The sequence below is a fragment of the Cyprinodon tularosa genome, unplaced genomic scaffold (assembly GCF_016077235.1).
Source record: "Cyprinodon tularosa strain WSP-4 unplaced genomic scaffold, ASM1607723v1 ctg273, whole genome shotgun sequence".
Lineage (NCBI taxonomy): Eukaryota > Metazoa > Chordata > Actinopteri > Cyprinodontiformes > Cyprinodontidae > Cyprinodon > Cyprinodon tularosa.
The window spans coordinates 1,517,231-1,542,089 of NW_024038978.1; the positions used below are offsets into that span (position 1 = coordinate 1,517,231).

The following is a 24,859-nucleotide window of genomic DNA, read 5'->3' on the forward strand; positions in this document are numbered from 1 at the left end:
TTACACTTTGATTTATGTCCCTCTGTGTTTTCTAGGCCATTGGTTTCATCTCCATTTTGTGTCATTCTAGTTATTTTCTGTTTGTAGTTGAGTTCTTATATATTTCTTGTTTTTACTTGCTGTTGTCCCCTTGTGTCCGTCTCCTTTCCCCTAGCTCCCTTCTAGATCCTTCTGTCCACACCTGCTCCCAATCAGCTGATTGCTCCATTCTTTGTTCTGTTTGGCAAATACATTCCTCCTCTGCAGTTACTGTTTGCTGGATTCTCTTCATTCTCTCCTTAACCTGTGTTTCCCCCTGTTCTGGTTATTGTGTTGCTTGATTGCTTATTGCTGGATTTATGCTTCTTTTGCCAGTTATCAAATCTGCGAGAAGCCACCTCAGCTTCCGTCTCTGCATTAAGGTGCTCTAAAAACCTCCACACAACCTGACAGCTTGTTTTTTAAGATGATGGCTTGCTTTGGTTTATCATCGCTATAAATATAGTCTCGATATATTTATTCAGTTACTCCAAAAGGACATTAACTTAGAGATACGTTTGGTCAAAGCTAAAACCAAATCTATTTTTGTTCAGTCCACCCAGTCCAGGGCAATTAGAGCTGGAAAAATAAGCCCAGTTGTTTTTTTTGTTTTTCATCCAACAGTTTTTAGTGTGCACTTCATCATCTAATTTGCTCTTTTAAAGATCTCTTGAGAATTGAACATGCTGCAACAGCACTCTGCAAAGGGACCAGCCTCCTTACCAACAGAATACCCCGAGGAACAGGCAGCCATTTAGGGCCTTATTTTTACTTAGCATGCTGAAAGGAAACCAATATTCCAAAATGTTATAGCACCTCAAAGCCTGAGCTCAGAACATAATGTGGCACATTAGAACCAAAAGCACATACGTTATGTGGAGTTATCTGTTGCCAAACATATGGCAACAGATAACTCTTACAAAATAAAGCTTTAGGCTAAAGGAAGAAATATATAAATGGCCATGGAGAGACATTTGTTCCAATAGAATAAAAGCAAAGATGAACATGTTTTTAAAAGGTTAATTTGAGGGAAATTTATTTAAAACAGGGAACTTTAAAGTTCTAAAAAAAAAAAAAAGGCTCTGAAAGCGATTATATTATGCATGCAAAAGTTCGACTAATATTCTTAGAAATATAAAATCTGAAAGAAATGTTTTGAAAACATCTGGAAATGTAACAGAGTGTAAAAATATATATTGTTTTTATAAAGACACATTTATCTCAAATATGTTTTATAGGAAGTTTTTCAAAGTCTCATTTTGGAAACTTTTTTTTTTACTTTTTTAAAATATGTTATTTAAATAAATCAACTTTCAGCCATATTTTGTGTTTGATTTTGGAAACCGGCATTTCAGCTCACACAGCACCTTTTTTCCAGCAGGTGGAGGGTTGAGTTGGTCAGCTAACATTTGCCTGAAGGAGCCCAAGGGTCCAGGGATCAACCACTGTGCTTGCCTGAGAGTTTTCCATCAGCTCTGGCCGCTCAATACTCCCTCAAAGTATGCCAGTAAACAGTGTGGTGGATTATTCTTTGTGATTGTGACTGTCCATACTGTGGATACACATAGTGATATCAATGGTCCTGTGTGTTGAGGTGAATGAGGTAAATGAGCAAACTGACTTCCCACAGTGAGGGTATTCTGTGGCCAACCCAGAACCTGCTGGAGGAATGAGCCCTTAGCTGTAGATCCCTAAGGAGGTGGGTGAAGATTACGCCTGGAGCAAGAAATGTTTCCCCCCTGGACCTTTTTTTTTTTTTTTGCCAAGGATAGATGACCTAAATGTTACTTATGGAGCATTTCTCTCCTCTATGGAATCCGTGCTCTAAAAACTATCCAAAAGGAAACTTGTGTTACAAAACGATGCACAAGGATGTCCTTGCTTGCTCCCCTGATAAACCCTTAACCCCAGTGGAGATACTGGAGGAATTCTACAGGAATCTTAACGACCAACGACCCTTAAAAAGTTTGGAGTTTATAACCATTTAGATCTAAGGGTTATTTTATCACTTAGAGGTAAAAATTGGGGCACCGTGTTTGTGTGTGACAGAGTTGGAGACGCGTCATTTGGGCGCACAGAGTGCAGCAGCACAAATCCAATGTTTCCTCCTCTTCCTCAACACAGCCTGCATGCTAATAGAGCAGCTCAGAGTGGGATGAGAAAGCCAGCTTGACTCTGCAAGGTGCTCTGATTTCCTCCAAATCAAATCAGCGAGCCGTCATCAGCGGGACATTTCCTCAGATCTCTGCATAAAGGCTCATACAGGTGACAAACGGTCCAAACTGGAATCAGTGCGTTTTATCCATGGGGGGTGGGGGCTGGTGACCCTCATTGCTACTCTTTCTAAAATTATTTTATTTTTGTTTTCAATTTCGTGTTGACGCGACGTTCCACTGCGCCGATTTGCACATGCGGACACGCATGACGCAGCTGCGCCCCTTTGGCCGCGTTTTAATCACAATCTATAATACGGATATCAGATTTTTTTTTTTTTGAGGGGGTCAGAGATGGCGCACCGGAGTGTCCCGTTTTCTGACAAGTTTCCGCTGCTGTTTGGTATGTCCGTCATGTCCGCCCCTTCATGAGCGCCTCTCCGCGTAGAACCAGGCGCAGGTTCCGAAGTTGGCCGGGAATAACAATAAGAGGACTGCGCATCGCTGAGGACGAAGAGCAGAAGTGACAGCGGCTGAATTCCCTACCAGCATCATCAGCATCTCTGCGAGGAATAAAAACTGTGCGGGGGGCTCTGCTGCTGCCCACTCCCTCTTCATCCACACACTTTTTTTTTTTTTTTTTTTGGGTAAGATTTTCTGCAGTGAATCCAAGCGTCTGAAAGCAAAGCTGCGTAAAACTTGGCCAGATCTGGTAACATTGCCGCCTTTGTGCGCAGTCCGGATGGATATGCGCCTCATGGAGGGAATTTAATCATAAGATAAAAAGCAAGGGGGGGGGGATTATTATTATTAGACCCTCTTTTATTTTACCTTCAAAATGGATGCCTACCAAAGGGTTTGGGGACGCCACTGGATAAGCCACTATTCCGCTATCTGAGAGGCACCTGCGTTTAAAGTTTGGATCAATCTGTCTGTGTAGGATGCAGTCTGGAGCCAAGACGCTCTCCGCAGGTGGAGGGGCGTCACTCTGCTGCCTGCTTCTCCTCTGGCTCATTTACTCACATCTGCTTAGAGAAGGTAAGGGCGATTCCATCCAGCCCGTTTTTATTACTTTCACAGCAGCAACGACCTTTCCAACCATCTTCCGGCAAAAAGCCGCGCACGACCTGGTCAGATCCATTCATCCATCCATCTGATTTAAAAACCAACACAGTGCAAAATAAAGCAGCTTTTCAGAGACGGTCTTATAACTTTATTTATAGTGACCTTGTTGATTGCTATGGCCTCTTTGGGATATAATCTGGTACTCATTAACATCCTTTTCAAGTCGTAACAGTTTATTTTTGTGTAGGAAAGCGTCATACAGTAAAAGCTGTAACTTATATTAAAGGTCATGGATATAGAAATATTGGTCAATCAGCCAACTTGCAAATTGATTTTCAGGTCAAGTCCTTATAAAAAACCATTTCTTTTATTCTTTAAATAGACAGTGCTTTGTTTCTGAGGGCTGACGGCATAAGCGTCGTTAGACCTATTTAAGGGTGGCTTCAGCCACCCTTTCTTTGGCATTAGCCACCCTATAATTATTTTGCGATTTTAAAAAATATATATTTTTTTCTGTATTTATTTTTTCCTCATATTTTCCCAAAACAAATGCAGTAAAGCACCGAATAAAAGCCATAAAGAAGACAAGTTAATCTGAACAATCATAGGCGTAACTTCCTTAAGGACTGGTGTGGACATGTCCCCACCAATATTTTGTACACGTATTTTGCTTTCGGTGCTGTGTATATCTGATTAAAATCCCATTCATGCCGCTCCTCAGAAGGAAAATAAAAAAAGTTCTCCCCGCTGCTCACCGTCCACAAACCCCGACAAAAAAACTCAGAAAAAAGAATCTGTTGCCTCTCGCTTTCTCCCCATCACCCCCCTCCAACCTCTCCCCATATTTGAATTGAAGATATCCGCGGGTGACGGGTCGGGTTCGGTAGTCATCCTAACGGGTTCGGGCGGGTGCGGGTTGGTAAAACTCGACCCATGCAGGTCTCTAAGCTACACTACATTCAGTATCGTTGCCATAGAAACAGACAACAGCGCCAATATATCAGAATTATACTAAAACACACGCAAATAATTTCCCACATAAAAAACAGGACTTTCAGTCCATTACAGTTTTCCGTTTTTAGAGGGTTGTTTATTTTGCGTTTATTAAGTGATGGCTGTGGTATATTAGCTTTCACTGCTGTAAGCTTTCGCAGCAGTGATTGATTAATTTAAACACCTGCTCTACTGATGGTCTATCGGAGTTGGTGTTTAGGTTGAACATAAAGAACACCTTTTATTTGAAGCTTCTTGTAGCTACTGTTTTAATCCCGGCTTTACTTAAAACTTTTTCCTGACTTTGATAGTGTTGCCATTCAGTAGCAAGCACTGCGCCCCTTTTTCTTTTATATGTACACGTACATTTAAGATTTAGTGTGTTAAGTTGACAACTCATGAGCAAGCTGCTTTTTGCAATCTAGCAGGAAGGTAAGGATAGGATCTTGCAGGTGTGACGTCACTCTGCAGGGGGTCCAAAGATAAAAGCTTTAAACAATTTTTGCATTGGAATTTCAGATTTAAGGGAGTTAGAAAGTTCACTTAGTAAAAGTGCAAATAATAAATCTGATTACCGATTACTTTTAAGCTGGTTGAACATACTGCGACAGACTGGTGACCTGTCCAGGGTGATCCCACCTCTCACCCAGAACGTGGCTGGAGATATGCACCAGCACCTCCTGATCCCACTGAGGGATAAGGTTAAAGAAAATGGATGGTTGAACATAGTCCGCTCTCCCAGATTCTATCAAATCAGTATTGATACCCTCAGGGGCGGATTTAGGAAATTTGGGGCCCTAGGCAAAGACAGGCAGGGGGCCCCCTGAGAAGTAAACCCATAAAACAGACCCATTCTACAGATAGAGAAATGTTAATAGAATAGACATCCATTATTTGTTCTAGGTTTTGTCCCTCTCTTCTTGTCCCTTTTTCCTCTCTATTTATCAGCGTTCTGATGGCATTTTAGCCAAAGGATTTTTAGCAAAAACATAATTAATGTGCACAAATAAGGATTAGTTGTATTAACCATACATGGAAAAAGAGTTTTATGGGGCCCCCAGAACTTGGGGCCCTGGGCAACTGCCTAGTATTGCCTAATGGTAAATCCCCCCCTGGATACCCTGCTAGTGGATGTTCTTGACAGAAAGACGGAGTTGCTTAATCATATTCTGCTTAAGGCCCCATAAGATCTTGTCCGAGTCCTGGTTTAAAAGTAAATTAATTTTAAAAAGTGACCCAAAATTGACTGTCAATAAATGTTCTACAAAATTGATATATTTATTTGATTTCTTTGATTTGTACTGTCTGTTTAGATTTATGTGATATTTTTTGCACAAAATATATAAGTGAATATTGTAACAGTTATGTTTTCAACTGTAAGCATTAAATTGATAAATGTTATTCGCATTTTTTTGGCTTTATCCTTTCCAACAAAAAAAAAAAGGCGTCGCGCAGGTAGCTCCCTTTCCTTATGAGCCGTCCCCACCAACTTTCAACACAAAGTTACACCCTTGTCTTAGACAACGCCTTAGCAGGTGCACTGAAAAAATCTGGCGCGCGCTGTGTGCGCGCATTATCTTCTAGGAGCTGAGCCACCCTTGTCTCTTAAACCTAGAGACGCCCCTGGCTGACGGTAATGCACCTGCTCATGGTGTGGTCACATTCCTTCATCCAATGGGAAAAAATAAAAAATAAACCCTCCAGTGCAGAATAAAGCACATTTTAGAACCTCCAGGCTCATTAGTGTATTTATAGTGACCTTGTTGAACCTGATGGTTATAATTTGGTATCTATAACATCCTCATCGAGTCTCCAGGGTGGATTTTAGGATAAGAAGCCTCACTGCAAAAAACATCTAGAAATAGGTAAAAAAAAAAAAATCCTAAATTAAGTATATTTACCCTTAATTTCAGTAGGTAAATAAGATTATTTGCCAGTGGAATGGGTATTTTTACCACTAAAATAAGATCAAAAGATATTATGCACTTGAAATAAGACAAAGCAATTGTTTAAAAAAAAATCTATTTTAAATGTAAATTGTCTTGTAACATTGGCAAAGTCTCTCAATAGAAGAAAAAATGCACTTAATTTAGATTTCTCTTTTTTGCAATGCTACATTTTTATTTGAAAGATATTCTTACTGAATCGGTTAAATTTCAACTGAGCCAGCTCATGTTTGTCATATCTTCAAATGCATCATAACTAGTATTTATGTGCACAAGCACATCAACAAACACAATGATTGTTTGTTTAAAGGTTCAGGAAAAAAACATAAGTATAAAGACATATACTGTTCAAACTACTAAGGTAAAGGTAGAGCTGCATGTTGATGTGATGTTTGATTTTTATTCATTACTGGGGTGATGATTTCAGTCGCAGCTACTTCAACGTTTTTCCTTTGAAATATTCATTTTCAGCAGCATGATGTCCCGAAGACTCACCCTGAACTTTTTGATCTCTGCCACTAAAATTAAGATCAAATGTTGGCACAAAGAGCTGTATTACTTCAGCCAATATATAACGGACAATCAGGGATTAAATAGATGAAATGCAACAAGTATTGCATTCAGAGCAGTCCTTGGTGATTGTGATATATTAAAATACATATTCCAGTGACAACATTGTGCAGTTAATACATCGTGCAGTTAAAAAGAATCAAAAATAGAATAGCTTGAGTAATTTTGCTAAATTGTGAGTTGAAGTGACTATAAGAAAAGAAAAAAAGAATATCAAAAAGTACAGATTATTAAGCAACATTTTGGCTGCAATGAAATATCTATCCATTCTCTACGGCTTAACCACCACAGTGCAACACTTTCTCCTGCAGTGAATAAATGAGAGGAAGCCAGAGTACCCAGAGAGATCACAAGTATGCATGGAGACGGTGACAAAACACACTGCACATAAATGCATCAAAGGAATCCAGAGTGTTTAGGCTACTGCTAGACAAATATGTAGAAATTTCTGTCAAGTATTGAGATAAAATGCTGCATAAATATTGCTTTTATTCTGTGAAACATTATTTGTAAGGGATGTAGGATGCAGTCTGCATTTGCATATGGATAGCATTAGACTAAGTGCTACTATCTTTCAGATCCAAAAATGGAACTCAAGTAAGAGTAACACTGTATTTGTACTCAAGTAAGAGAAGTATCTGGTAAAAATGCTACTCAAGTACTAACAACCTATTTCTGATATTTAAAATTGTGCAGTAAAGTCAGACCAGAATGTAAAAAGTTTTGTGTAATTTCTGATAGTTCAAAGACTATTCTTAAATAATTAAAATAAACAAACAATATACTGGAATTGAAAACCTAAAATTCAAGGTAGAAAACCAATTTGTTTTCTTTTTAACATAAAACTTATAAAACTGGTACCTCCAGTGACGGGATTTACACCTTACAGTATATTAGCTTGACCTCTAAATGGCATTGTAGGTTCAAGTAAGCTTTTATATAAAAAACAAATCAAGCAACAACAACAAAAAAACACTAATCTTGACATAAACATTAAGTCTGAGTCCTTATCTGGAGCACTTAAAAAAATATTGTTATTCAGTGAAGTTACTCACCATTATGGAGTAACTAAACATTTTACTCAAGTAAGTGTAGCGAGATTTAATTAAGATCTTAATCAAGTAAAGATTATGGAGCTTAAAATTACTCCTAAAACTATAGCTTTGGCATACATTTACTTAAGTAATTGCAGCTGGGATAAAATAACTAGTTACTACCCACCTCTGTTTGCAGGTTAAGGCTAATATTAAATCGTAGGAACGCTTATTTGAATGTTAAACATGACTCTATATCTAATTCATATAACTTCATGGTAATAAAGTATTTTACTACCATCTTAAAATTATTGTTTTATGTAATGGAAAAAATTCCCTTAAGTAGTTTTGTGGTTGAAAATAGAGTTTTTGTTTAAAAACCTGGGTTGTGTTCATGCAGAGATTTTTAGACCAGGCGGCATTGACTTGCAATGGTCGGATTTCAGGGATGCCATTATTCCAACATTGCGCTGACGAAGAAAAAAGTAAGTCTGATTTCAGGGGTTTCTATTGCCCTTTTGGTTTAGCCCTATGAAATGGTTTCAAACTTTTATTTCTAAATTCAACTCTTTGTTTTTCTTTTTCTTATTCTTTTTTCCTCTTCTTCTTCTGCAAATTCTCAAAAATGCCGATGTCACATCTTTTCCTTCTTTAGGGTACTCTGGGACTTGAATGCATTCACACTACAAGCAAACCGCTCCACAGTTCAGGTAGATTGTTCTGGTACCGTCAGTAATGCTGCTTGGATACAGTTCCAGGTCCGTTTCAGACTTCTGGATTGGGTCACACTGATGCTATCAACTTTAAAACTCTAAACCTGTCATGGTTAACTCTTTAAAACATCTGCTACTAAAAGTGGCCAAAGACTCTTTTATTTATTTATTTTTTTGGTGAAAGTGTTTACACAATCTTTGATTAAAACTAATTAAAATTTCCCTCATCTAACCATTTCCTGTCACGCTTATCCCAAACGGGGTCATGAGGGGTGCCGGTCCACCCTGGACAGGTCGCCAGTCCATTGCAGAGCAAAATTTACCTCAACAATGTCAACAAAAACAAACGATTACTCAACACCTTGATATTACTTCATTATTACTTCATTTTTACAAATAATTTTTTAAAGACTTAAAATCTGTCAAAAACATGCAGTACCTTTTTGTCTTCATTTTTATTTGATTCCTTGAAAAACAGAAAAAATATGCAAGTGGGGTTGGATGGCCCTCGCAGCTCAGCGCCGATCGGCCTACTGCGACTGCAGAAGCCATGCACCACTGATTTTTTTGTCTTTTTCCTCATATTAGCTTTGTGTGGTCTTACCCTGTTTGGCTGTGACACAATCCTGGAGAGAAATTAGCTGGGCTGCTGCCAACAATAACATATTTCTTTTATTTTTGCTTCCCTTTATGAGCCACATACATAATATTTTTTAAAATCCACTTTCACACATATAGAGCTCTAAATAACCAAGCTCCATGTTAAATCAGAGATGATTCCTTATTTCTACGTTAGAGCCTTTCACTGTAAATCTGCAGATTTACTTGTGGTTCCTCGAATTTCTAAAAGTAGAAACGGAAGGTAGATCTTTTACTCTTCAGTGCTGCAGTTACACCTTCAATCTGACAAAGAATAGAAAGCAAAACGATGTTTCCCTGCACGTTTAAAGTGCTATCCTAGGCACCATAAGACAAGACTTAAAGTGCTGGAACTTGTTGGGAGATGTTATACACCGAGCTTACAGATTAGATCTTTTAATCAAGGCTTGACCGGCAGCATAATTACCACTGTGGAGGAGGGACAGTGCCCACATCGACGTCTTTGGCAGCTTGCCGCTAACAAAAGTAGACAGCGATGTGCAAACTTATCCTCTGATTTCCAGCTTTTAATCCCTCATCCTTTTATAAAGACTTTGCATCTCATCAGAGGAGACAGCCCCAACCTCAGCTGCTTTTATTGACTCATTTTCCATTTGAAAATGATCTTGTAAGGGCATTATTGTACAAATACAATATAAATCTCTCATAACCTTTTTCATAACTGACATAGTCTCTGAGTAAACTGAAAGTTGTAGCTCTGGATAAGTTTTGAGGGTTGACATTCACTCTATGTTTTGCTTCCATCTTTTTGGCTCTCAGCTTAATGTTAAAGGCAGGATAATCGGCACATTTAATCTTAAAATCTCACTGACACGTTCTTTTGAAACTGGCTGCTGTCAGATAAAAGTTAAAAGCTGTAAAGGTTCTCCCATGACCGAAGACTTTATTGCTGTTTATACGCTGTATAACCATCCAGCATCTGTCATGTACACAAAGAAAACTTTCTGTCCTCATTAGCCTGTCAGTCTATTCATGTTTCAGCTTGTACTGCTTCTGATACATGGCAAGGATTGGTTATTTATTTAACAACAATTTGAGAACATCAGGATCTCCATAATGGTTCCAGAAAGGGCCGTGTGGCTGCAGGTTTTCTTTCCAACCAAGCAATAGCACACCAGACTCCAGTCATTTCATCAAGTGAGTCCAGTCTTAACATGATGACTTGGTGAGATGAATGGAGTCTGGTGTGCTATCGCTTGGTTGGATAGAAAACCTGCAGCCACACTGCCCTTTCTGGAACCAGTTTGAGACCCCAGGATTATATAGTTCAGCAGTGCAGTCGGATCAAGATTATAATTCACGCAAAGATAGCTGTCTGATTTGAAGTTTTCTTTGGTTTTCCTGATTTGCTGTGGGCACATGTATGACCAGAAAGTCTTTTTTTAATAATGGATTTAACATTGTAATGGTTCAACCCCTAAAAGGTAATTTCTTTAGCCTTTTAATCAAATAACATCAACATTTTATCTTCGGTATTTGTGTTGACTATTTGTGTATTTCATTTGTACCATATTAACACTTGCCTTTTTACAAATTCATCAAGCCAAGAGCAACTATATTATTCCCACCCTTCGCAAGGAGGGTGGGAATAATAGGTTTTTTTGCCTTTTATGGAGAAAAACATAAACCTCTAATAAAAAGGTAAGAAAGTTTACCATAGGCTGTTTATTTCTTGGTTCTAACTTTGCCTCTTGGCAATAAATCTACTTCATTGGAGACCGACCTATTTTTGCCTAGATTCTGGCATTTGTCGAAGTAAAAAACGTTTGTCGGTATGCGGGTTTAGGTATATGGATTACGCTCATGAAAAACCTATTTGCATATTCGCTGCTAATGTCAAACAACTTTTGGTGGAGGCAGCATCATGGTATGGGGTGGCAACTCACTTATTGGAAAAAAAACCCAGCTTTAGAACTTTAAGCTATCTCTAAGGACAGTGAACTGAGATCAATCCCATATTCTTAGTTGTTTTTGAGTTTTTTTGCGGCACTAGTGGCTCGTTGTTGGAAAGTAGGCTGACAGGAAAGGGGGTTTAGGGGGACTAGGGCCTCTGTACATGGGTTGTGCGGGCTAACCACTGCGCTAACAAGCCCCAATCCCATATTCTTAATGAGATTATTAATCCTACAGATGTTTGTGTTGGCAAAATATGATTTATAAGGGAATATGTCCAGAACTTAGAGTGAAGAGGATAAGCAGCCTTTATCTCTGGGTCTTCTGACTATGACTCCATTCAATACATATGGGATCAGTCTGTGCGTTGGTACCAGAAAAAAAAAAACACCTTATCTGGCCTCAGACAGTGCAACCCTTTCTTTAAAGGATCGTGTTTGAGGTGGCATCCAACAGCAGTGTTCGACCAGACTGGTGACCAGAATGAACAAGGTTGCCAGCCTGTTGTAGTTGTATAAATTTTTTTTCCCTGTGCTATTGCTTCATGAATAATAGTTTATCTATTCTATTCCGTTTTATTCTATTCTACTCTATGAAAAGATTATCTTTTAATGAGAACAACAAACTTCAGTGTAAATGGTTAAACTTTAACCGGATACAACACAAAGCCCATAACTCCAAAGTGGAAGATGACTGATAAATAGGTTTTAAATTGCTTTTACAAATGAAAACCTAAAAAGTGTGCCTTTGCATTCAGCCTCCCTTAATCTGATACACATGCAATCCCAATGTTCAAAAATGGAAAGAACATGGCACAAGTTCAAACAAAGCAAGCAAACACAAACGTGAACATACTTGCTCAGCAAGAAGAGCATTGATCAGAGAAGCAGCTCATGGTAACTCTAGAAGTGCTGAATTTTACACAATCTAGAGCAGGTCTGGTTGATAGCACAGTTATCAGTGATGCACTCCAAAAAGCAAAAATCTGACAACCTTCTCTGGTGACTAACTGTGAAACATGGTGGTGGCAGCATCATTGTTTGGGATCAGTCTTACTAAGATATCTAGTTATAGTTATGTTTACCTTTCCCCAAAATTAACTGAGTTAGTAAGTAAGTTACTTTTTTGTTAAAATTAAATAAATGATAAATGTAGTTTATTCTGGGAGACCAGTGGTGAACTACTGTGTTTAAATCAGTCACAGATCAGGGCTAATTTATGACGATGAGGAGGCTTATAGAATTTAGTTGTGCTTAAAAGTGAACAACAAAATAACATCAGCAATATTTCCACTATCGCAAACTTTTGGTACGCCTGTAAAGGAAACGCATGAGAGCACCTTTCTTTTCTAGTTTAAGGAATATCGCAGATATTTGCCTATCTTATTTTACAGTTGGTTAATTTTAATGACTTTCCTTGTATCAAAAATGAAACTACTGTAGAAGTGGGAGTTTGACTATTAAATATAAAATGTTGATATGGATTTTTAAATGAATGTATTTCATATATTGATTAATGAAAAGCAGATGTCTGAAAAAATGTACAGTAATTCACAGTATTTAAATCTGCGTGGTGGGACAACTCAGCTGTAAGACTTTTATGTAGGCGTGAGTTATATCCATAATAAAAGAACAATAACGCACACTAAATGGGTTATTAGAGCTTGATATTTATCTATGTTGACCAGATTGAACTGTCTGCTAAAGAATAGTTATTCATGCTGAAATTTAAAAAAAAAAAAAATATATATATATATACCGGTATATATATATATATATATATATATATATATATATATATATATATATATATATATATATATATATATATATAAAGCAACTTTAAAATGAAATGCACTGAAATGAAATAAATTATTGTTATTATTAATTTAATAAATTAGTCACAGCAGTACAACACTACAGACGTGAAATACCATATACTGGACAATTAGCCAGGGGTCAGTGTTGTTGAGGGGTGATATGTTGTGATTAGATTACACTTGTTTGTTACCGACATGGATAAGGTCTTTTTTGCTGGTCATAATGAGCAAATCATCGGAGCTGTATGCCTTTGACTACAGCAAGTGGTTCAGGTTCAGAAACTGATAACATTGATTGTATCGAGCTTTCCACCCTCGCCTTAACTCTTTCCTCTCAGACAGTTAGAGCAATCAATGCATGCTGAGCACCCGCCCACATTAAGCTTCTCAGCCAATCAGGTATCAATATGCCTCAGTTTTAGCTCCCCTGCTCTGTTCTTCTAACATGGCATAAGCAAGATTGATTTGTGTAATTCAAGTTTAATTCTACATTGTATCCATCTGTAAAGGGTCCTGATTTGTTTCACAGCTAGCGAAGTTATCTGATAAATAAAACCAAATCTGGTCAAGAGGAATTTGCAAACATCATCCCACAAACAAAGGCCATAATCACGTCCTTTTGCTTGTTTTCCAAAAGAAAATAGAGGGCTAAAACTAAAGCTAAATCCGGCGCAGCCATGTTTCATATCCATTTGAATAATGTCAAACTCCAGCACAACTTTAGTCTTTCAATGTTTCTTAATTTAAGTATTCTAGAATCGAACCAATATTCTTTCTCATGCCAGGTAAATGGGAAACATTTAATAGGATTTGCAGCAGGATGCAACAGTCCTTAAAGAACATGCATATGGTTGAAGGGATCGGCATACATGTTTATAAGGGACTGAGAGCCAAAACACTGAGTTTTTAGTCCTAAACCTGTTTTGTAATTTATTTGGCTCAATGTTTATGGTCCGGTGCAATTTGCAGACGTCTTTCACACACACAAAGGCCCTAATTTTGCTTTTTGCTTGTCTCCAAAATGAAATAGACTGCTAAAACTAAAGCTAAAATCGGTGCGGCCATGTCTGTTTTGCTTAAGCCCGCCACTTCTGGTTTACACCATACACATCACTGCACGTCTTTGGTTGAAAACATTTCTTTATCGGGGGGGAATGCATCTTTTAGCGTCTGGCAAAATGTGCCTTCCATAGTTTATGATTACACAAACCTCGCGACAACTTATCTTGCTTGCAACGTAACCGCCTTGCATAACGAACTGAAAGCATTCATCTGTCGCAGCAAAGTGTGTGCTCATGAAAGTTGTTTAAATCTGTCTAGTTGTTTTACTGCACAATGTCAGTTTGCAAGTAACTGCATTACCAATATGTAAAAATGTATTAGTTAGATTACTGTGTTACTGATGTACTTATTATGTAACGCAGTATCTCCCACCACTTGTGGTGATCTTTGTGTTTAGCAAGAAAACCTGTTAAAGGCTTGAAACTTTGTCAAAGGTTCACCAGCCACCTTTTTGTGAGGGTTATTCAGAATTTCTAAGAAATACATTGTTGAAAAAAGTTTAAATAGTGTGAAATGCATCTGTTAGGTACTGTCCCTAAGTGTCTCATTGCCATTTGAACAATGTCTGACCTCCAGCACGACTTTACTCTTTTAATGCAAATTTTTCTGTCCATTTTACTTAATTTAAGTCTTCTAGAATTTAACCTATATCCTTTCTCATGCCTTTTTAACAGGGAAACATTTTATCTGATTTGCACCAGTATGCCACCATTCTTAAAGAACATGCATATGGTCAAACGGATTGGCCTGCATGTTTGTAAGGGACTGAGATCCAAAACACAGACTGTTTTGTCCTGAAGCTGTTTTGTAATTTATTCTGCTGTATGCTTAGGGTCCTTGTTTATTTGGTGGACCCCATGTTGCCCATGTGATAGCTTCATGGCTGTCTTGAAATGTTGCTCCAGGATTTCATCATCAGACCCAAAAACATGTCTCTAAAAATTAAGATCTTTGTCATTGAGTGCATTTTTGAGATGTTTCCTTTTCTTTGGCCTGTTTTGGCACAGGACACATTGTCTTTTGTTATCTTTGTTGATTTTCAGATATTGCACCATAACATGTTTAATCTGTGGGCCACATAACACTTCCTCAGCGAATCCTGTCCTCCCTGAACAGTAGGAGGACTCTAAATGGTCTTTAGAGTTGCATTTACTTAAACAGATAAGCGTATCGTCAATTGTATGTAGTTGTATATAGGATGAGGTCTTCAGTTCTTCTTCTGCCTTATTGCTTTTCATTTAAACAAACAACATCCACTTGGCTTTTCCAACTTGTTAAAGGAGTAAAGTTTTACTTCATTTAGACCCTTTTCCCCTAATAAAATTATAAGCATTTTAAATCTGCAATCTGTCTTTACTCAGGTTACCTTTAGCATTGATATTGGCTTGATTTTTCACTATGTGGTTTATTTTGTGTCTAAGAAAAAAAGGAAGAATAATTTTGCATATGTAAACAAGCGAAAAAAAGGAAATGCATGATCATGTGAATCTACTGTTTAACCTGTAGATGGTGTCCAATCGGAGCAGAGGATATTTGCATCTTCCTACATCTTGCATCATAATAACAGTGTCACTGTGATTTGTTTGAATAATCCAATTTATCCTGCAACAATCTATCCCATCGCCCCGCCGCGCCACACATGCAGTTGAAGGAAACGACAGCTCGCATTTTAAGAAATATGTCTGCGGGCTTCCTCGCTACATTTGGAAAGTGACTCACTGTAGCTTTACAATCAGGAAAAGCTTCCACTGATGACAGACTCACACAGTCCGAGTGTCTCCCACAAACCAGACAGATTTTATCCTGGTAAATTATTCCTCATGCTATCACTGTGACTTTCATTCCATTTTTATCAAATCAGCACCCGCGTGGGAGAAGGGAAATCATCCTGGGGGCACCAGAAGGATGACTGAACATCATGAGCGGGGTTTCTTTTTTTTTATTCGGGAAGTAGGACCCATCCATCGAATTCAGCTAAAAGTTTTTGAATTGAAAACCATCTTTTTCCTTCCAGTCCTCTTTGATGCAATATTACTCATGCAGAGGGAACCCAAGTCTGATTATGACCTTGGCTGTAAATTGTAAGCAAATCATTGAGGCCTCCATCTTCATCTACCAGCCGCTGAGCTTTAAGATGATGAGCATCTTTATGGGAAGAGAATGAAGAGAGACATTTTTCTTTACTGCTAAATTGATTTGGCTGCACACAGAAGTTCACATTTCATAGCTCTCTGAATATGAAACTGTTCTTGCAGTGTGCTTTGACCTCCCTTGTTGTTGAGTGGAGCGAACTGCTCGGCTTCTTCCTGCATTGTTATTTTCTGCACATAAACGTCTGGAGCTGAAACTGCTCCGTCATCATCAAACTTATGCAAAGCATTAGAGTAGCCCTCCTTCAGTTTCGTTGCCCTGTTCTGTTTTCCGTCTGATGAGATCATATTCTCTGAGAAGGCAGTGATTGTACTTCAGAGCCATACTCCATGATATCAGACATTGCTGTGCAACAGCACTTATGGGGGCTTAATAGTCTGATGCTCACCATCTTCTCTGCATTTGCATTAAGGAAGGGGGCTTTTTGATTGAAATTTGAAGTGAGTCACCGTGGCTTTACATTGCTCACTGCATCACAGCCATCAAAGCTGCTGTATGCCTTTCTGCATTCACTATTTTAGTCCCTGAAGCCTGTTTTCATGGGCACCAACTTGCTTCTGCAGCATACTTTACCAGTTCTTTGCTGTTTTGCAACAGATATCTATCTAAAGCAACCTCCTTCATATGTTCCGAATGAAAGGACAGACCTAAATTACACCGTTAGCAGGGCATGCATGTACAGGGGATGTTTTCTATTTAAAAGCTGCCCTTGGCAATGTCACATAAGAATTGCCTACAAACCCTGCAAACATAACTAAACTAGAAGGGCCCAGAAGTCCTGAAAAGTGAAACAATTCATCATGCTGCTTTTTTTTCCCAGTGAGAAAGGAAACAGTCTAAAATGGTTAGTCCCCTTTTTCCCAAGTATTCCTCTGTTGTTCCCTGTGGGTGAAATAGTGTATGCACCTAACTGGAGAATGAAATTTGGGGCAAACGGAGCATATCTCAGTTGTACTGCTTGCTGTCGCTTTCTGTGATGCCCCAACCAGGTGACAGTGATTGTAAAATGATCATGCTGGAAGCAGCTTCAGGGATTGTCAAAGCTGAACACAGCGCTGATTTTAACATGCAGAGTTTTTCAGCAGAAAAGATAAAACTTGACATATGATGCAGGTGTGAAAGTTGGCAGTGAAGTGCATCCTCTCTAGAAGTCCCCCCAGATGTTTCCTCTGTTCCTCTTGACTGTCAAAGGTCCTCTTAAAGTTGTTTACTTAACAGAGCTAAGATATGGATTCAGAGGATTTTTTTTTGTTTTAATACGTGGGCTAAAGAATATTATTTTTTCTCACTTTATCCTCAATCATATTTTCTAACTGATCCATTCAACGTCCATCCATCCATCCATCAATTCATCATCCAACCATCCGTCAGTCCGCCAGTCCATCTATCCATCCCTCCCTCCGTCCGCCAGTCCATCCATCCATCCAACCATCTGTCCGTCCATCCACCTGTCCATCCGTCCATCCATCCATCCATCCAACAAATCGTCTGTCTATCCGTCCACCCGCCCGTCTATCCATCCATCCATCCATCCATCCATCCGTCTGTCCATCCAACAAATCGTCTGTCCGTCCGTCCGTCCACCCACCCGTCCATCCATCCATCCATCCATCCACCTGTCTGTCCATCCATCCATCCATCCATCCATCCATCCATCCATCCATCCATCCATCCATCCATCCACCTGTCTGTCCATCCATCCATCCATCCATCCATCCATCCATCCATCCAACAAATCGTCTGTCCGTCCGTCCACCCGCCCGTCCATCCATTCATCCTACCATCCTTCCGTCCATCCATCCATCCATTCGTCCGTCCGTCCGTCCACCAGTCCATCCATCTATCCATTTGTCTTTCCATCCATCCATCCAACCATCTGTTCGTCTGTCCGTCCGTCTGTCCATCCATCTGTCTGTCCGTCCATCCATCCATCCATCCATCCATCCATCCATCCATCCATCCATCCATTCATCCATCCATCCATCCATCCATCCATCTATCCATCCAACTGTCTGTCCGTCCTTCCATCCTCCTTCCATTGATCCAACCAACCGTCTGTCCGTCCATCCAACTGTCCATCCATCCACCTGTCTGTCCATCCGTCTGTCCGTCCATCCATCCATCCATCCGTCCATCCAACAAATCGTCTGTCCGTCCCTCCACCCGCCCATCCATCCATTCATCCTACCATCCATCCATCCATCCATCCATCCAACAAATCGTCTGTCCATCCGTCCACCCGCCCGTCCATCCATCCATCCATCCATCCATCCATCCATCCATCCGTCCGTCCATCCAACAAATCGTCTGTCCGTCCGTCCGTCCACCCGCCCGTCCGTCCATCCATCCATCCATCCATCCATCCATCCACCTGTCTGTCCATCCATCCATCCATCCATCCATCCAACAAATCGTCTGTCCGTCCGTCCACCCGCCCGTCCATCCATTCATCCTACCATCCTTCCGTCCATCCATCCATCCATTCGTCCGTCCGTCCGTCCACCAGTCCATCCATCTATCCATTTGTCTTTCCATCCATCCATCCAACCATCTGTTCGTCTGTCCGTCCGTCTGTCCATCCATCTGTCTGTCCGTCCATCCATCCATCCATCCATCCATTCATCCATCCATCCATCCATCCATCCATCCATCCATCCATCCATCCATCCATCCATCCATCCATCCATCCATCCATCCATCCATCCATCCATCCATCCATTATATTGCTAGAAATTTGTAATTATACTAATGACTTTGAGTGGTATTATGCTGTCAAAATGTTTTGCAACCATGCTGAATTTTCAAACAAAAATTTGGATTTTGTTTTAATAAACCAGACTCACATTAGAAAGCACACTGTTTGCTCCACTGCTCAGCTGGTCGATGTGTTGAGCTGCAGAGGATCACGGCAAATGTCAGACAGCATGTAGCACGCGGTCAGTCAAACATCTGCCTCACTCACCTGGTGTCCTATTACACGATACCTGCTGCGCTGCACACGTCAAGTGGTGTTAAGGTAATGAGATGCATTTGGCTGCTGGTGCCTTGATGAGCATATGTTCAGAAGGGTTAGATTGCTGTTTGATGTCATTCTGTGTCGCTAATAACAGACAGAGCTGTGAGATTAGAACAGATGCAGCGGAAAGGTTAAGTCTTCAATGCTGAAGGTAAAATAAAAAAATTTGTAAGAGAATAATTCGCATGAACTCACTGGAATTAAAATTAAAAAAATTTGTTCATATGTCTCTTTACTATGAAGTGTAAACCAACGTAATTTGTTCTTTAACACCACATTTTGTATTTTATGATTAACAATTTTCCATTAAAAAACTGATTATCTAAGAAAGTAACAATTTTACCTTTTAGTATTTAACTATTTTAAAAATAAAAATTAATGAAAAACTAAGCAAATGTTGGGAGAAAGCCACTGAGAGGGAATAACAGCAAACATGTAGATCAGGGAGCTCTGGTCAGATTTGAACAAAATGAAACATCCTTATTTAAATGTAAAATTAACACTGCAAACCAGCCAAGGGGAAATATTACAAGACACATAACAAATTTGGACAGAATGATTATCATGCCTTGTTTGGGGAAAGAAAAACCTACAATGGTCTTAGAAATAACTTAAATCTGACAAAAGATATTACACATATATATAAACTCTAAAAAAGGGAACAAATCAGACATTGCTTTTCAACCGTGCTTCAACAGAATGATTTAAAAAAATACAGTCACGAAGTAGGCCAGGACAAAAATAATGCTACCATCACCTTAATATTTTTAACTTAATATATTGTTGCACAACCTTTTTAGGCAATCATTGCATAGTTATAATTCCTGTAACTGTCAATCTGATTTCTTCTCCTCACGGCACATATTTTGCTCCACTCATCATGAGCAGTTTGCTCAGGTTTGAAGGGTGCCTTTTCCTGATGGCATGTTTCATCCATACATGCTGCGGTGGCGAGGGGTGCTGGTGAAAAGGCGGGGTAAACGCTGGACAGCAGTCACAGGGCAACACAGAGACAAACAATCATTCATGCACACACTCACACCTAATTGCAGGAAGCTGGAGTACCCAGAGAGAACCCACACATGTTCAGGGAGAACGTGCAAACTCCATGCAGAAAGACCCCGGGCCAGGATTTGAACCTGGAACCTTCTTGCCACAGCAGTGCTACCCATTACGCCACTGAGCAGCCCATGTTTCAGTTCTTTCTTAACATTCTCAATAGGATTTAAGTCATGGGTAATAGAACACCATTGCAGAATAGTCAAATGTTTTCATCCTTGCAACTCTTGGGTTTTTTGGGTCATTATGCAGTTAAATCTCCAAGACCTGCTACTGAGACCAAGCTTTCTGACCCTGGGCAGGTCTTTTCCCTTTAAAATCCCTTGGTAGCCTTGAGATCTTATTGAACTCTCCTTGGTGTCTCCCATTAAGTCCACTTTGGCTAAAACAATGATGGATGGTGAGATCTGATCTCCTGATTCAACACTTACCTTTGATTCTTCTGGTCCATGTTGTGTGTTGCTGGCCGGACCAATCACAGCACATGAGGCGTTACTTTTCGATGCCTCACTCTTATGCGCCATTTTGCTTTTCTGATAGCATAACAGCAAGATGGTGACCGCAAAGGAGCAATCTCAACAACAGACAGCTTTTGTGTAATTTCTTTTAAAAAAGGAAATTTTGACGTACTACAAAATTGTAATGACAGAGCGCTGCGCTTGGAGTTTTTCTGTCCAAATGTCTCTGAATGATTGTAACCTGATGAGGCTGACCCTGTTAGTCCTGCTTTTGAATTCAAGCTCTCCCAGCTCTTTAACAGACTGAATGACTGGCTACCCATAGCCCTCTATATGGACCCACTGCAAGATTGCTGACTCCTGTGATGCTACCTAGTATCCCTTTGGCCACATTACTTTCAGCCTTTTCATAGGGTACCATCATTTTTATCCAGGCTTGCCTCATGAGATTATTCATTTGAAACATGGCTGTCTATTTTTATTGAATCTTCATTTGTTTATTATTGCATATATCAGATTCATGTAACTTCTTTGACCATTGTGAGGTTTTCTTTCAAAATAAGAGACATCAACATTTTCGCCCATGTGTGCATAAGCAGATGCGCACGTGTACATAACATTATGTCACATAACGTCCTGATCAGAATTCATCCAGCGGGTGGAATTATGACTTTTTTTTTCATGCTTTGCTTCTTTGTAACTCAGCAGAAGATTTAATCACTCAAAATATAACTTCACTTTATAAGTTAGCTGAACTTTTGAGTTTCATTGAGAACTTTTGGTCTTATTGCTGTTCAAGTAATGAGCAGAGTTATAAATTCAAGACAAAAAAAACTTTCTTTCCTGACATCACCTGGAGGCATCACTGTCATCTTTGCCATGTGCTCTGTCAGAGAGGTGATGCTGCAGCAAAAAGCTGTTGCTTTTAAATTAATTGAAAGTGGTTTGTGTCTGAAAGGGGCTTGCAGAAGTGCTGTTAGTTTTCTGCTGTAGACTGTAGCTGTAAAGACAAAGAACTTCATGATTTGAATAGGCAGGACTACTAAAACCAGACAGTTGAGAAGAAATGCCAATCTGTTCACTCGTCCTTTGACGTGTGGAAGATATTGTCTTTTTACTACTAAAACAACACAGATTAACCTGAGATTTACAGGGATTACTAAATCTAATACTGTAAACATAGCAAGAAAATGTTGGATTATGACTCCTAGTTATTTACTTAAGTCAGAATGAATTTTTTTTCTCCATTTGTAGCTTTTAACCATGATACGAGAGTCTTAACATAAAAAAAAATTGCTGAATTAATTTGAAATTTTATATTGTAATTCATTTTTTACACCAGTCCCCATGTTCCCTTTGTCATGCATAAATGAGTGGCTTGCTGTTTTTCATCAACAACTCTGCATAAAAGTTACCGAAAAAAAAAAGAAAATTACTCAGTTATTCCCTGATAGTAAAATTCCATTGTTGAAGCTCTAAATAATAGTGTAAAATAAATGGCTAGGTTTAGTACCACTGCCCCACTCCCTCTAATCACATTTTAAAATTTGATAATCACAGTTACTAGAGATCAATTTAGACTGATTACCTGCACCATGAATGTTTCAAATGTTTCCCATGGTGTTCCAAATAGCGCATAAAAGATTTACCGAGCTCATATCTGATGCATGTTAATGTGATTGTCATGCAAGCTAAACTGCAGCCTCGTTAGTTGCGCTCCTTTTCAGTAGAGAAGCATACAAAGAAATGAAGAAAATGTACTTAGGCTTGATATTGTCTGTGTTGTGATTAGAAGATGGTTAGAATCGATGCCAACACGTCCAGGTTGAGCCAACGCAGCAGGGCTCTGCTCCACAGCTGTGTACTTAGGAGGCTTCATACCATGCTAAGTTTATTGAATTGAAAGCCTAACAAGACATGAGTCCAAAAAAAGACTAATTTCAAGTAAACATTTTAAGTCAGAATCCTGTTTTGCAGTAAAAGACTGTAAAACGTCACGTTCATCCTTGGCAGCCCACAGGTAATTACAATCTATAAAGGTAGATTGTTTTAATATGGAAATGGAGTCCGTGTCATACTTCATTCACTGCAGCCTGTCATATAATTTTATGGCAAATTCCCTGAGGAGAAGCAGAGCGTTTCACACACAGGTTCCAATCTGGTTTCAGTTGTATAGGAGCTGTGCAGAGCAGTGTTTAATGTGATTGCTTATTAAATATGATAAAAAGTATTTTGTCAGTGAGCACTAACTACACATGTGACTGCATCAGCCTAATTAAAAAGAAAAACCTAAAAAAAAAACAGATAAGCTTAGAATGGCTGGACTCTTTTATTGGAGGCTATAAATGTCTAAATAAGAAACTGTAAAGCGGTGATGCTGCTGATAATAAATGATGTTTTCTTTACACTGCCTGTTTTCGTGGAATGAAAGTGTTTAGGGTTGAATAACTGCACCATGCCCACCAGGTCTGAGCGCCGCAGTGATACACGGTGACTCAGGGGAACATTGTGAAAGAGAGTCACGGCAGCTGGCAGACTGTTCAGACAGAGATATTATGATATTTCTGTTTGTACCTTGATGGTCTGTAATGTGATCAAAGCTAAGATACGTGTAACACAGATTGAAGCTGTTTTTGAAAGCTTTACATCCTCAATCACTACAACATTCTCACTATACAAAGGAGTAAATATCTTATTTGCTGATCTGTTAGGTAAGATTACTGCTGTAAAGCAGAAAGCTATGTGGTTTTATTATTAAAAGACATCCTGTATTGTTATGGTGGCTCCACTACCTCGATGTGACCTTTACTGTTTTAGGGAACTGTCATCTGTTCAATTCGCAGACTTCATCCAGCATGATGGATATATTACCAACATGAACAAGATACATTTCTGACTCATGAGAGTTAATGGTATGCGATAATTATTGCTTTCAAAACAATCCTCTGCATGTACTGAAATTGCACAAATGTGATGATGCAATGTTTGCATGCGCTTTAGCTAGGAGCCAGAAAATCAACCTAATGTAGACGTCTGTTTGCCAAAACGAGTGTGCATGATTGGTTTACTAGGCCACAGTGTGGAGATGCTCAAAACTCTGCCAATGTCTCTTTTGGGTCACTTTTCACAGCCCCATTCTAGGGTTTAAAAAAAAATAGGAGGAAACAAATTGTGACTCTTGGAGTTATGGAAAAAAGTGATTGAATAAGTAGAGCCCATGGAAACAATGGATTTAATCTGTTTTTGACCATCTGTGTGTCTGTCAGGGTGTACAGCAGGCCTAATAATGTCCTCGGATATTCTGATGACTCTGGGGTAAGGTCATCAGACCGTGGCTTATATCTGAGAGCTAGCCTCCATACTCCAAATCAGCATCTTGTTGTCCTTTATGTGTCATTTTTGACAGCATCCAGAGCTCAGCAGTAGCACCTGTCACCATCTTTCACTTGATGCCGCAGCTGTATGTGCATTTAATCATGTGAAATAGAGTCAGGGCCAAGTGTCTCTAAGCTGCTGAGTGACAGAATCCCACTGTCACACCAAATAACTCCTGTACATATGATGGAGTGCTGGCCGTGGCTCAGGGCACTTTATAAGGCAGCCCTCCCACTCACACACTCTCTTACTTCAACACCTCCCCCCCTTTGCTGTCTTACTCTTCTGTTGCTTAAGGTTTATTGCATGAAGCCAATTCATCTGCTCAGTGTTGAAGCATGTCACAAAGCACTGATATCTGGTGGCACCTCTGTCCTTAAAGCGGCCAACAAGTTTACAGGGACTTGCCTCAGCAGAAAGGAAGGAGGTTGTGTTGAGCGGTGGCAGCAAAATGGCTGATGCACTGAAATTAAATTTGCATAGCAGTTTTTTTTTCAAGCAGGCGATTGTGTTTTATGATTGTAAAGATTGCTTCAGGCAGTGATTTTATCTAAAAACACACCACTGAGAACTGCAATCCATCTACTAATCCAGTAATTAAGATGCAGGTCAGACCTGTGAGCAAACCTTTAGTGACAGGAATGTAATGTGAAAGGGAAGAAAAAAAGTCTGATCCATGAGAAGATAAAAGCGAACCACCGAGAAGAGAAAAGTAGTTTGTTGTTGGACCACAAATATGCACATTAGAAGTAAACATCACAACGTTTTCCTAATGATTAGTCCAAGTTTCTGAAGTGCAAACAATAAACATCTCCTGAAGACTGCCATGTGAGCATTTTTACCCCAGGAAAGAGACATTAAAAATCGACTGACA

At 39.3% G+C, this 24,859-nt stretch overlaps 1 protein-coding gene across 2 annotated transcripts in view; it reads left to right on the forward strand.

Annotated features, from left to right (window-relative positions):
* The first annotated feature begins 2,074 nt into the window (after positions 1-2,074).
* The window catches only part of tafa5l (TAFA chemokine like family member 5, like), a 101,921-nt gene continuing 79,136 nt past the window's right edge, over positions 2,075-24,859 (forward strand). The window contains exon 1 of one of the 2 annotated variants that reach the window (XR_005281191.1): positions 2,075-3,209. Coding sequence is in view for 1 of the 2 variants with exons in the window: in XM_038289926.1 (XP_038145854.1) it covers positions 3,113-3,209 (97 nt within the window). In the remaining variant the exon portion in view is untranslated. The remainder of the gene's footprint in view (positions 3,210-24,859) is intronic. The other variant, XM_038289926.1, reaches the window with a different exon arrangement.